Source organism: Triplophysa dalaica, chromosome 23 (assembly GCF_015846415.1).
Source record: "Triplophysa dalaica isolate WHDGS20190420 chromosome 23, ASM1584641v1, whole genome shotgun sequence".
Classification (NCBI taxonomy): domain Eukaryota; kingdom Metazoa; phylum Chordata; class Actinopteri; order Cypriniformes; family Nemacheilidae; genus Triplophysa; species Triplophysa dalaica.
The window spans coordinates 12,908,489-12,923,250 of record NC_079564.1 but is presented as its reverse complement, the minus strand read 5'-3'; the positions used below and the strand labels follow the sequence as shown (position 1 = coordinate 12,923,250).

At 40.7% G+C, this 14,762-nt stretch overlaps 1 protein-coding gene across 1 annotated transcript; it reads left to right on the top strand.

Annotated features, from left to right (window-relative positions):
- The first annotated feature begins 1,372 nt into the window (after window positions 1-1,372).
- On the top strand, window positions 1,373-7,384 carry nell3 (NELL (neural EGFL like) family member 3). Its single transcript, XM_056738421.1, has 5 exons — window positions 1,373-1,451; window positions 1,654-2,219; window positions 4,318-4,871; window positions 4,985-5,051; window positions 5,138-7,384. Exons 2-5 carry the CDS (start codon window positions 1,673-1,675, stop codon window positions 6,661-6,663), a joined length of 2,694 nt encoding a protein of 897 aa, XP_056594399.1. The 5' UTR covers window positions 1,373-1,451; window positions 1,654-1,672; the 3' UTR covers window positions 6,664-7,384.
- Window positions 7,385-14,762: the final 7,378 nt, after the last annotated feature.

Sequence of the window (14,762 nt, the reverse complement as noted above, 5' to 3'; positions counted from 1 at the left end):
TAAAATAAAAATATTCTGTCATTTATTCGGTTGATTTCTGTCATTTATTCTGTTTCCATTAGTTTTCTGTATGCTTTAAAATGCATGATTTTATGTCTTTATGCTCAAGACATCAAATCAAATATTTTTGATCAGCAAACACGGACGTATTCCAAAGTTTATTGTAAAGTTATGTACTCATAAATAAACAATCTTTAATTATTATCCACTGACTGCCATGAATTCCTGTGTGTCCAAAGGTCTCAGACACAAATGTGTGGCCGGCTGAACTCTAGTAAATAAACTTTGACCTTTAAGATCTTTCCTTCTGCGTAAGAGCTTCTGACAACAGCTGTTTAAACAATCAAACGGCTGTCTATCTTTAAAAAAACTTCATGCAGCCACAAACAATGGTGACATTAGTCATAACACAACCTTCCCATAAGGATCCCTTTTATAAAGCCTCTTATGTACTGTCTGCAACCACAGGATTCGAGTCTGCATTTGAATCACTACATAGCATGATAAATTTAACTTGAGAGAAAGAGACTTGGGGAAAAACGGTTGGCAAGATTCCCAGACAAAATGCCCTTTTTTGTCCAGACTTTATAGCTCCTTATGTGTAACCTAGTATGTTGGAAAATGTCTAATGAATATGCAAAACAAATGATTAGAAGTGTCTAGACTGGTACAACACTGCACACCATAAGAAGAAGGGAAAATAAACATCAAAGGTGGAAACAGATGAGAGGAGGGGGAATGTAAGGGGTTAATCTCAGACTGGAGAAACCTGATGCTAATTAAGTCTTTGGAATGCCACATTCTGGCTGTGCTCTAAGACATAGTGAGCTGCCTAACTAGACTGTATTTTTAGGCATCAAAACATGTACTTTTGTAGATCATGCGTGCTGGCAAACAATTTTAGACACACAACGTTTTTGGGCAATATAGGTGCCTTCCGCATTTCTGGTCATCAAGGGCATGTGCGTAATTTTTCATGTTCATAAACATCATGTTACATAAAATTGTATGAGTTGTTACGGGTATTTTACACATCTGAAGAAATATTGCACACTGTGCTGTTGGAGTTTCTGGAGATGCCATCAGTACTTCTGGAAATCATAATCAAATATTTGGGATCATGCATATATTTTGTGGTATTGTAGGAGTATCCTTCATTTTTTGTCATAATTGGGGTATATGGACATTTTGGGGGTATTGTTTTGCGATTTGCAGCCATCATTCTATGCAAGTGCACATTTTTGGCGACAGAGACACACGTGCTTTTTGGGGCACTAAAATGTGTGTACTTTTAAGTAGGGTGCTCAATAGGTTTTGAGACACAGCCAATGACATCCTCCTTTAGAAGTGTTCTTTGGGTCTCACACTCACAGCAACACATGCTCCAGTGGAGTAGAGATGCTCACTTCCTGCTGTTTATATTCCATTGACATTCCTGAAGACAGCTGCAGGTAAAACAATCTCACAATTCATGTACATCAAAACGTTGTCATGTTTCATGTTTTGAGTGATAAGGACCAATTGATGATGGGCTTTCTATTACAAATAACGAGCGTTCTTTACAACTTTATACACTTTGTACTTTTGTAAAACCTGAAACGATTTTTATATATAAAATAGTAGGATGCGTAACTGTTTCCCCTCTTTATGTAGGTGAATAAATGAATAAACGATGCCATCACCAACAAGGACGCTGTTGCTGGTTTCTGTTTTCTGCGCGTTCAGCTCTGCGCGCTCAGTGGACACTGGAGACGCCAGACCCTGCTCTGGATCGCTCTGTCCTGCGGGCAGATCGTCCAGACCAGCGCGCCAATACAATCCGACGACACAGAGCAGATCAATAAATCAATATCATCCACACTCGAGCTCTCATTCTGAACAGCAGGCACCGCTTTCATCGCACCGCGGGCGGTCTGGAGAGCAGACGAGGGAAAACATCCAGACGCGCGTCGCTGGAGTTGTTGGTTCGGTGTGCGCCGATTGCGTCACCACTCAAAGACAGCAAGTTATTAACGACACCAGAGATTGTAAAGGAATTGAGTGCCGTCTACCTCTGAGGGTGCGACCGAAGCCACGCGTGTCCGGGACCAGCCAGCCTCCCCTCGTGCATGTGGCGGACAGAGCCGCACAGTTTCTGGGGGAATTTTCGGACATTGGATATCCTGCATCAGAGTTTGGAGCTCCTCTGGGAGTGCAGCTCACTTGTGACATCAAACCAGGTGAATTACAACAGTGGTTCCAGCTGTTCTGGACTTGAATCAGAGTATCTGGTTTCAAAACTGCTGTCACACTTCAGCAAACACTTAAGAGTAGGATATCATATTACCAGTAGTATTATTTATTTAAACATATAAAATAAAACCCTACAAAAATACAAGTTGTGTTTCTATTAATGATTCACACTAATTTCCCTGGTGTATGACATCACCACAATATTTTATTGGCATTTGTTTTACATCTGTAAATACAGTCTATCTGGAAGTATAAGCCAGATTGCACATTTTTCCTCATAAACAAGTAAAAGTGCTTGCATGAAACAACACAGGCGAAGTCTTTCCACAGCCCTTTAACACTCCAAGATGCACACCAAAGCGTGGGGAGTGTACACACACTATTATGCTTCATAAAACTCATAAGCCTACCTCATTTTCACATCAGTACTGGAATTTCCATACATCAAATAATAGAGAAACTTGACAGCTGGCCCGAGAACTATTATTGCAACAATGCACATCTGCTTTGGCTAGGGTTGTAGAGAACCGTTGGCAGTCAACTATCAAGACGATTCAGTTTACTTTGATCCATTTCCATACCACTGAAACAGTCCCACCATAGGAACTGAAGAAAATAACACTCGGTTTTAAAGATGAGATAAAATCACTTTTTGAGCATCACGTTTCAGACTGCTGTTTTGAATGTACAACTTCAAAGCATTAATGATTTAGATAATCATTTTTAAAGCTTACACAGCACACGCATGAGAGAAAAGATACCAAGTAATGTTCATTCAAAGGATTTTCCTAAATATCCATATTATTTTTAAAGTGGCCATGACTAAGACAGTTTCTGCATATCTCATGTTAATCTTGAGCACTTACAGAATAATATTGCACCCTTCAAATATCCGTAGAGTTTTTAGTTGGGTCACATTTATAAAAGACAGATACAGGTGTACGATTATTTCCCAAAACATACGACGCATACTGGGGGGGGGTGAACTAAAGAATGTGCACACACATTGCCAACAAAACACAGACATATGACTCAGTATCACTTACTGCACGCAGATCATGTCTGGCAGCTTTAAGTGCTTCAAACGATCTCCAAATCCAGCGTTATACACACTGTTAATGTAACATCCATCAATAAATTGCATTGAACAAACAAACACACCTCAACTTCTCTCACTATCGCAAGAGTAATGAAATGCAGGCCTACAGTGCATCCAATCTCGATGGTAAGCGGGTCTTCCTATTGCTAGTCGGTTGATGCATTGGTGGGCTATTTCTTTCGCCTTGCCGTGTTTTTCTGGGAGAGTTGCCCAATAAGGGACAAGGAAAAGTGTTTACGAGTTCCATGTTAAAATAAACTTTCCGAAACCTAGACGAACACTGAGTGAGTGTATTGAGCACAGAAATGCATGAAACACCGTTGCACATCCCCTTTAATGAGTATAATACTTATTATAATATTAACAAGATGTCAAAAATAAAATGTCCTAATCTGGAAGTGAAATCTATTTTCTATCTATTCTTTGGACATGTGATGTGTCACAATGAGGACCTGAAGGTTAACACCCACGGTTTTGATTGGCTACAGTTTTGCATATCAAAACGCTGCTGTGATGTACTTTGAAAAAATCTGTATACAATATGGCATACAATAATACTTAAAATCTATAGAATCAATATAAACTATTTAAAAATTCTTTTTAAAGCTAAAAATGATACAACCAACATACATGTTTCACATTTCTTTCTGATTACTGAACATTTTCCACACATCAGGCACATGTGCTCTGCTATCGGCACTTGAAACTTTAATTAAATGATAGCAACAGTCGTATTCAGTATTATCTGTAAGGTCTTACCGGCCCTATCTGAAACTAGAAACATGGTTGTATGAGTCTTGTACGCCTTGTTTCAGTACAGAACTTCTGTGTAATTCCTGTATAAATTGAGGCACTTTTGGAATGCTTCAAACCGCTTAGAAATTCCTTGCACACATTCTTGTCCAAAAAAACGATATTCTAATTATAAAAACGGAAATCTTAAGCTTAAATTTTCTTCTTTCTTCAACTGATTTTCTCTTTTACAGGAGAAAATGAGGTCCCGGCAGAGGATGCACTCATCTTACATCTACAGCTGACAAAGGGTCAAGAGAAGCTAGTGGAGACATTAAGAACTCAGCAGGTGGTTATCCGCGATCTGCAGAAGAGCCTGGTGGAACAGCAAGGGGCACTCCTCTCTCAACAGCGCGAGATTCTCGACCAGCAGCAGCGCATGTATGAACAGATGGATGTGGTGAAGGCTCAGTACGGTTTGCTTTCTGAAACCGTCAAACAAGTTTCTTTCCAAGGACTTCAGGGAGAACTCCAGAGCTATTTCGAAAGCCACCTGGCAGGGCTTCAAAACCAGGCACGGAGCCACCTGCAAAAACCCTACGCTGTGCATAAAAAGAATGTGGACGCTAAAGTGGTAAACGTGGTTGGTGATGCAGGAAACCCATTGCTGGGATGCCAAAATCCTTGTGGACCTGAGGAATATTGCGACTTTCAGAAGGATCCACCCCAGTGTGAAAGGTGCACCATGTGCCCCCCTGGGTTCTTCTTAGTGTCGCAGTGCTCCCCCACTGCTGACCAGATGTGCCAGGTGATGGGGCTTTAGTCGCATTATGCATGCAATACGTGATACATTTATAGATCAGGCAACATTATAGATGTTCTGTTTTTGCAATCAATTGAGTAACACATTTCTATCAACAGGACAGGGATGAATGCTTGGAATTACCAAGCCTTTGTGGAGAGCGGGTAAAATGTCTCAATACCCCAGGTAAGAAAAGTAAAAAAGATTTGATGCCACTCCAAAAGTTTGCTTCTTTCTGGATTTTTCAGGTTTCTCTTTCTTTTGTTGCTCAGGAGGGTTTCGTTGTTTGGGTGTGTCTGAGAGGGAGATTTCCGCAGGGTTGTGTGGTCATGACTACTTCTACAATCAGGAACTTCAGGAGTGCCAGGCTTGCTCGGACTGTGATGGAGAGCCTATTGCGAGTCCCTGCACTTTCATCAGGGATGCTGTTTGTGGGACCGTATCCGAAAACATGCTCTCACAGTCTTGGGCTGCTTCCATTGCCATTCCACCAACAAAATCAAAGGCTATGTCGATCTATCCAGGGATAGAACTTAATTTCCAAGGCAAAGAAGGAAACAACTTACTATACAACCATAATAATTATCTGAACTTCCAACAACATGGACTTCTCTGGACAGACTACAACTTTGCTCTGAAGCACAGTTGTAGGAACTTTCTCCAGGTTGGCATGCGGATGAACGGTAGTGAAGAGGAAGGCCATGATCTGAGCGGGGTTCGAATAGAGCAACCAGAGAGGAAGTTCTTCCAAGGTGTGGTTGTAAGTGCTGCCGTTGAAGTGGAGCCCAATCATACCCTGGCTCTTGTCTTGAAGAGTCCCAACCAGTATTGTAACCAGAGTAAAGATTTGCAAGTGTATGAGCTCGGAGGATCATCATTCAGTGTGCTCTGGCTGTCCCATGACACCGGTGCCGTTGCCATGACTGCTCAGATGTCCACGGCAGCCCACTATCACAGTAACTATCGCCCAACCTTTCGTATAGCCACTGTCTCTGACCCCTACATAGTGGCACTAACCTCTGACAACCGTGGGGTGCGTTTCATGGAGAGCGGGGTGGTAAAGTTTGTGCTCCAACAGGCCATCTATTCCATGGGTCACACCTGTGTTCGAGAGGGGTTCTCATTGATTGCTTACATCAACCAAAATGGAACCAATCAGGAGGTTATACGCTCTTTCAAGTCGGGTGTGAACTACAGAGACACCTCCATCACGCTTTCTGGGTGCACAATGGTACGCAATGGAGACTGGCTCAATTTTGAGATCTTGGCACCATCTCAGTGTAACGTCCGCTACTTTAGCGACAGCTCTGGGATTAGTATGCTGAGCTTGATGTGGATACCCTCTGCTGTCTCCTCTAGCCTAAGGGCCACTGTCTCCAGGACAGGCCTACCCTTGGGGGCAGTAAGAAATAAACCTCTTTTCTTCAGACAGATTAGTCCAAACACAGACCAGATGCAGCTTTCTGGTTCAAGTGAGCCATATGCCCAAAGAAACTTTGTGTTTTCTGAGGCGGGGGTGGCTAATGTGGCTATCAATCTGAAGCTGATCCACTCCTGTAGTGTAGTGAAGCTGACCCTTCACCGACAAGATAAAGGAGCTCAAGCCAAACCCTTGGCCCAGCAGGTTGGGGGACAAATGCCTGAAGGAAGTGAGTGGGCCAGCGTGGGGCTGAGAACTACCTTTGACGTTCAAAATGGCACTGCTGTCTATGTGTCGGTGGACTGTGTTCGTGGACGAATCAATCAAATCACCCATGAGGGCGACACCAACATATCTATTCTTTGGGTGGCATCGTAATACCAAATATGTCTTTAAAACAATCTAAGATCTAACTCTGCAAAGAGAAGAAACTGAATGTGTTAAAATAATGATCAAACAAACAAGAAAACAGAGGAGACAGATTCAGTTCATGGAATGCACAGGTCCTATTTAGATTGTGTTTATTGTTATACTGTATGAAGTAATGGGAATGGGTGTGTAATGTTTTGAAATGATCCAGTTACGATAAAAAATATAAATTTTCTTCTTGGCTGGAATAATGGAACTACAGCAATTTCATACAAGTACTTCTTGAGTACTTCAGCTGGTTGAGCAGTGACCAATATTACCCAGACGAGGGAATGTTTTCCATATCTGTTTGACTGTAAACAGTATTTACATGTTTGCGTGTACATGTGTGTGTTACATAAAAGAATGTGAGTTTTTCTGTATGTATTTTGGTGGCAATGTCATTTTTGTTTTTGCACTTTACTTAAGTAAAGTGTTGTACAGTAAATCAAATGTGTTTGTATCTTTTATATCAAAATTATTTGAATGATCTATGTGAAATACACAAGGGTAATTAATTAAACAGCATCTTTGCTTGTTTTATTAAAGGAAATTAAATAAAGAAATCCTTCTGTTAATCTTAATATTAAGTACAATTATGTATGAATACTGCTGACTGTAATATCCTCTTACTTAATAGTAACTTTCGTATAGTAATTTATACAGAAATTGCATATCCATAAGAAATGAAAATCACAGATCATATCTCTTTAATATCTCAATTATTCCTCCGTGACATCAATGAAATTAAATGGGGAGCAAATGAAAAGTCTTGCTTATGTCTCCTGTTTGTCAGATGTTTCTACTGCGAAAAAGAGCCAAGAACTCACTAATGTCTTCATTAGATTCAGAAGAGAGAGTCAATATTATTGAAGATCTCAACATGAACTAAAACATTTCTCATTCATTTTAGATTATTTAACCTCTACAATAATTTTCTCTTCATAGATTTGAACAATTTACTGAAACAACATAATGAAACAACTGAGAACTTCTGGGCTATAAAAGATCAACCACTGAGAATTAAAGTTTTGCTCTGGGATAGATCACATAAGCAACAATATTTGTCCATTAATGCTTAATATCTTTTCACCGTAAGTAGCATATGTCTTCTATTACTCTCAGTACAGTTGCCATGTGAACATACTGCCTTTGGATACCATGTGTAATTGTTTTTGTACGTGTCTGAACTAAACAAACATTAGACAACATTAATGTTACTCAGAATCTTCTGATTTGAACTCATGTATTTTGATGCATTGACTGGTAATTTACTTAACTAAATACTGTAGAAATTATGTAATTCTTTATAAAGCAAATAAAAGTTATCTATTTTGCCAGATAAGATAATAGTCTTTTGGTGATCCCTGTATGTGTAAAATCACATAATAATATATATGAAATCCAAATTATTGACGATCAACAGATGGACAAACAGACAGATTGACAGATGGCAAACAGCTCTTGACAACTTTCACACAAGATTAAAGATGTACATCTTTAATCAAAAAGTCTCACATTTACTGTATTTTTTTTATAAAGGTTTCAACATTCTGGAAAGTTTTTGATAGTGAATACAAATATGTGTCTGTCCAAACATGACTGATCGTGCTTAAATAACACTTGATGGATTGTCAGAAATAATATAATTTTTCGGTCTGCTCTGGAAATGAAATGTGTGGGGAGCTCTAGTCCAGATGTTTCATGTAATGAAGATCAAATGAGATCTCTGCTTTTAAGAAAATATCGATGGCTGAGGAAAAAGACAGAATGAGAAATGTTTTCATAAGCATAAGAACTATGATTTATAGTGAAATCACAGAAATATGATTTATAGTGAAATTCATTACAATAATTTTGTATCATATGGTTCATATCATATTGATTTTTGTAAAATATCAAATCTATGCCAACAGACTTTTAAAAGGAATCATAAAAAGAGACGTTGAAGAGCATGTTTTCTGTATAAAACTCTGTGGATTATAGATGCAAGCCAAAGAGGACCTTACCAGAAAACAAATCTCTTTTGACATCATGATGATTTTGAGATGTTTCATGTTTACACTGTGTTATCCTCTCCGTGCCAGTCAGCTAATTTTCTCAACAATTCACATAAACCAGAACAAACGAACCCTTCAAACAAATCATTTCTTTTACAAGAAATAAATGAAAGCTGACAGAGGCACTGCAGTAGGCTATAGCTCCAGCAAAAATCCAGAGTCATAAGTGTTTGGCACAAGTAAACATCATATTAAACTTCAAACACAGGATACAGTTTGTTTGGATGAGCTCACAAACAAACCTGCTGTGTCCAGGCTTGAAGTTTTTAGGAGATTAAGTCAAGTTGCTGTTTTATAATTATATATCGTCTGTGAAAGGAGTAGGACCAAAAAAATGTTTGCCCATCATTGCATTCGGTCCGAACGCAATGATAGGTCATGTGTACAGTATCATGCAGACATCATATTTCATCAGCACGGTCACATACAGTACGGTCACAGCGGGAAAATGACAGGTAAACAGCTGGAACCTAACTTTCCCCTTATTTATTGTGTGCAAAGGACTAACAAAAATAAAGACCATCTTAAAAATTGCCACGACTATAAACGTTTATCAGCAAAGAGGTGAAAGCAGAATTCCATTCTGGAACGCATCCCGGTCCCTGTCGGTTGGTTTTCTGGGGGTTTCCCGCTCGGTCTGCTCCCGATTGTGTTCCAGAGGTTTCACAGGAGATGGGTGTGAAGAACAGGAAAGTGTTGGTATGATTATAATAGGTGTTGCTTTTCCACGCTGGAAGCAGCTACAGGAGTCAAGATGATGCCATGGTAAGTTCTGGACCGTTAGGTTCATGTCATGATTCCATATTTATGGGTTTTGACTATGTTGCTTAGTTTGTGAACCTTATGTATTAGCTCAACGACATCGTTACAGAGCGTCTCATGGGAACTATGCTGCATCTTATCCCGTTTTAAAACTATTGTTTACGTTTCGATATTGTATTAACGTTATTTACTTTGTAATGTAACATGTTTTAACTAGTGAAAGAGACACGATTTTATTGGAGAGCTTCTGGTTTGAGCGTGTTCATGGGTTTTGCAGGAGGCATGGCTTTGGACGGTGATTGGCATGGTAGGTTGGATCACGATTTCAGTGTAAGCACGCTAAAGATTATGGTATAATGAAGAATACAAGAACAGGCGATGAACTAAACTGCGACATTGTCCAGCGCTGCATCACATTTTGCCTATTTATACTATGCACTAAAACTGTTTCTGTTATGGAAGAGTACATTTTAATGCATAGCAAAACAGTATGCACACAATGGACATATGTCTGGGACAGAATGTAAGAATATGTTTGGCCACCGCCACTCCGCTCCAGGCCACGCCCCCCCAGCGGTGACAAGACACCGACCAAGTCTATACTGTGATTTTGGACATACTAAGCCTAATTTGAATACTATTAAGGACAGATAGTATGCGAATTGGGACGCACCACAAGTTAAAAATGAGGTAATAAAAAGCTTTATATACCTGAGGAAAACCATTGTTATGGAGCACATTATCCAGCACATTGTTATAAAGACAAAGTGAGGATTCATGATCATAAGTGAGATTCTCATACAGTTATTGTACACGGTTTGCTTTGAATAACCTTCTGAGGCCTATTGTATGAAGCCAGATGAACAAACTCAGAGTTGAAGATTAAATTTTGAGTTGAGAAAACTATCCCAAGTTAATTTAGGTTACATGCAACGTGACACAACAAAAGACATAAGAGACGCATAAGGACCCGTTATCGTTTTCAATTTCGTCCACACTGGATGCAGCGCAGTGCGACGCAACAAACCCACTGAGAACAAGTAGATTTTCTCTCTCAAATCAATTTGAATCCTGAAACAATGATTATGAAACATAAAAGTGCTGATGCTTGCAGTGAACAGTGTTCAACATGAAAATGAGTAATCAACATAAACAAGCTGTTACGAATTCAAAACCATATATAGAAACCCAGCAATTGCTGTCTGTAAAAATATAACCCATTATTATAGACTCACAATAAATGAGAAAACTCGAATCCCTACAGATTTGCTGAATGTAAATGAGTTTTACATACTAGTATTAGAGTTTACAGTAATAAACAATATTTTTCCAGGAATAAAGGCGTCAAATATATAAGTCAAAGATAAAATAAAAATAGACTTGAATATATATTCATTTCTAATACTTAGATATTAACCCAATACTTCACAAGATCCTGACAGAAGATTTCACAAAGTAATTGCAATGTTGTCTTTATTGTCCCTGTGTGCAAACCGAGTTTACTCAGTCTAAAACCAAACTCACCTGGGTAGACACCGAAACTGGCTTCAGGCAACAGACCACTGGGCTGTGACTCAATAAGTTTGCACATGTGTTGTGAATAATGTTTTGCCAAGCCTTCTTACATTATTCTCAAAGCTGAGCTTCACTTTACACTCCAAGACTGTGCAACATGTATACAAAGTTTTATAATACGTCAATATCAATAAAAAAGTAAAGATGAATGCTGTTTGTAATGAACCCTAGATAGAGACAGTGAGAGAGAAACACAAACATAATGTCACTGTTCTCCCTCTCTGTCTCTCTCTCTCTCTTCATCTGTTTGTTCATTAGGCTGTTTACTGAGGCATGGTAATGAAGGCCAGCAGGTCAATACACACAAACAGAAAGAAATTCACAGTCTGTGGCTCATGAAAGCCTTTCAGTCTCACCACCAGAAAGCTTTTTTTCTCCCCGTCTGGCAGCGTTTTCTAATAAACTCCTGAAGATAAACTTACCATGTTTCCTATGAAGGACTATTAGGTGTCCAATCCCAACATTTCACCCTGTCTTTAGATTTTTATTAGAACACAGGCAAATGTCTGTGCAGTTCATTTAGTCTAAATTTAATAAGTTTGATATGCCAGTGCCACTGGGCATGACTCTGTGTTTCTTGGCATATCTCTGATGTCTTTCTCTCCGCTATCTCGGTTCTCTAGTTTGACATCAGTTGCTGTAATTTACATTGTAATAAGATTCAAGTATGGAAGGAAGGAGTCGGGAACCGGAAGACATTTAAACAAACATTTAATAAAGTAATAATAGCCGGCGGCCCCTCACGGACGACCGCCGGCGCAATAACATTAACATAAACATAAACATAAATACAAATACAAACACAAGTTCGGGCCCGGTCCTCTCTCTTCGACGGTCCGGTCGCTCGTTCCTTTTATGCTCCCATCTCCTACGTGATTCGAGCCCGGTGTGCGCACAGCTGGCGCTAATTCACAATTACTCACCGGACTCGAACCACGGTCTCGCCCCGCCTACTCTACTACATACCCCCATCACCCCTCACAGGCCGGGGGGTACCCCCGCGACTGTGCAAGCTCCCTCCCCCTCCCTCGGGGGGGGTGGGGGGTATGCAGCGACGAGACGAGACAACGGAGACGGGAGCCCTCGGAGCGACCGGAAAGAGAGAGGGGAGAGAGAAAAAAAAAAAAAATCCGGTTCCCCGACATGCTGCCGCTCGGTCCTCAACCAGCCGGAGTACTCTCCTTCGCGGTGCCTTGCGGTGGCCCTGGGGCTTCGGTGGACGGCTCGACCGTCCGCCCCCTGGCGGCCGGCGGTGGCTCCTCCTTTATCCGGGAGTCGGGGCGGGTTCCCCGTCCCCTGTTCCTCCCCCTTGGGCGGACGGACGCAGGCTCCGGCCTCTGGCAGGCGGTGGCTCACCCGGCACTTCCGCCCCCTGCTCCTCCCCCTCGGGGGACGGACACAGGCTCCGGCCTCTGGCGGACGGCGGCAACCCCCCGCTCCCACTTGGACGAAAGCCACCCCACCTCGACCCAGGGGCGCGGCAGCAAAGGTCGCCGTTCCACCGAAGTTTTGACGGTGGCCGCACTGTGCACTTCCGTTTCCCCAGAGCCACCGCTTCGGGCAGCCACTGGCGGACGCCCTTCGTCCGCGCTGCCCGAACTCTCCGGCACCGCGAGGCCACTCGGCGGCGAGGACTCTCCGACAGCATGTCTCTCCTTCCTCCCGGGTTCCGGCACCAATGTAATAAATCTCAATAAAAGGGAAGGAAGGAGTCGGGAACCGGAAGACATTTAAACAAACATTTAATAAAGTAATAATAGCCGGCGGCCCCTCACGGACGACCGCCGGCGCAATAACATTAACATAAACATAAATACAAATACAAACACAAGTTCGGGCCCGGTCCTCTCTCTTCGACGGTCCGGTCGCTCGTTCCTTTTATGCTCCCATCTCCTACGTGATTCGAGCCCGGTGTGCGCACAGCTGGCGCCAATTCACAATTACTCACCGGACTCGAACCACGGTCTCGCCCCGCCTACTCTACTACATACATGTATGTGATATCTGACCTCTTAAAAACACGGCCGGAGTTTTTACGTTTAAGAAGAACTCCAGGAGTGACAGGACATCAGATATACAGCTGAAGTGTGCAGTAGCTCCTCACTGCAGAACGCGACATCCAGGGGGAAAGATTGAATCCAGATCCAGTCTCCTCCCATTACATTGTGATTGGTCGAAAGATTACATGTTATTCTCGTTTTGTTGCTCTACCATTTATACATTGAGTCGCAACTTAAGTTATTCTTTTGACAGAAAACAAACTTACTGAAAACAAACGTTAGAGACCACGAGTTGAAACTTAGTTTTCAAATTGCGGCTACGTATATGAAGTGGATTTGAATCCAACCTCGCCCCCTGGATCTTGTGTTCTGCAGTGAGGACCGTCTTGAAGTGTGCAGTAGTCCATGGCGTTGAATCTTGTCTTGTGAAAAACCCAGCACAATACATCTGTTCTGAATTAACTGTCATGTACAACGCAACAAAACTGGTGTGTGACAGAAGCTTTAAAATAAAGTCAGTGATCTTCATTAGACCATTGTTCAACCCAATTCCCAAGTGTGTTGTTTTTGTCAGAAAGTCTAAAAAACCTGAGAGAATAGTTGCTGTTTGCATGCTTGTGAACTTTAATAATACCACATATAATGCTTCGTCTACTGGTCAAACAGACACACTTTGTTGTTTTGTAAAAGATCGAAACCAGAATTTACAGAATAACAATAATACATAAATGTATATTTATATATAAACAGGCTATAGACAGAAAGTCAGAAAAACTCTGTCACAAACATACACGACTGACGTGTTTTATCTGCAGTGACGATAAGAAATGGGTCTAAAAGATAAATGTGGTTTTCTATGTATAGCTGAGAGACAGATATCGTATGTCTATATAGGGAGCATTCGTGCCTTTGTAAAAACAGAGAACGTACTGAGACGTATAGGCTACTGGAGTCTTGTAAACATTGTGTCTGACAAGAAAGCAAGAAAGAGAAATTAATTCTATGTATGTAGAAACAGAGAGACAGGGTGGAATTATCTCATTGTTTTTAAAAGACAAAAGAGTATTTCTTTGAAGGTTTATTGACAATAATGCAAATCCAAGATATATGCTTATGCCGTCAAGATTCATTAGGGGTTACATTTACATTTAATCTACACTAGATGTGTTTTAAATAGTGATTTCAGAAAATCTGTGTTTTTATTCAATAACATGATTTCTGTCAAACACAGCTTAGCTTTAAAAGTACATTTGGTCAATACATATTTGTTACGTTCAAAGCTAAATGAGATATATTTGTTTATATTTTTTGCTATCATGTACATATTATTTTAATAAAAACAATTTTAATCTATAAAATGTAATTGTTTTCTGTCATTGTGAAAACTTTCCACAGTTATTTGTGTGCACTTTTAAGGGTACAGCGCCCCCTGTAGGCTCACATCAGTCACTGTTTTCTCATCCAGAGGAGGTTATCTCTGTCATTCCAGTGAGACTTCACAAGTCATTATCTGAAAAGTCTTACACTGTAAAGAAATACACAATTACATCTCCAATGACTCTGAAATCTAACTTGAGACATACATAGATGTAGATCTCGAAAGTAGATAGGATGGATTTTAAAATAACAACACTGCATTGAGCAGTTAAAACACTGTATGTAGCTAATAATA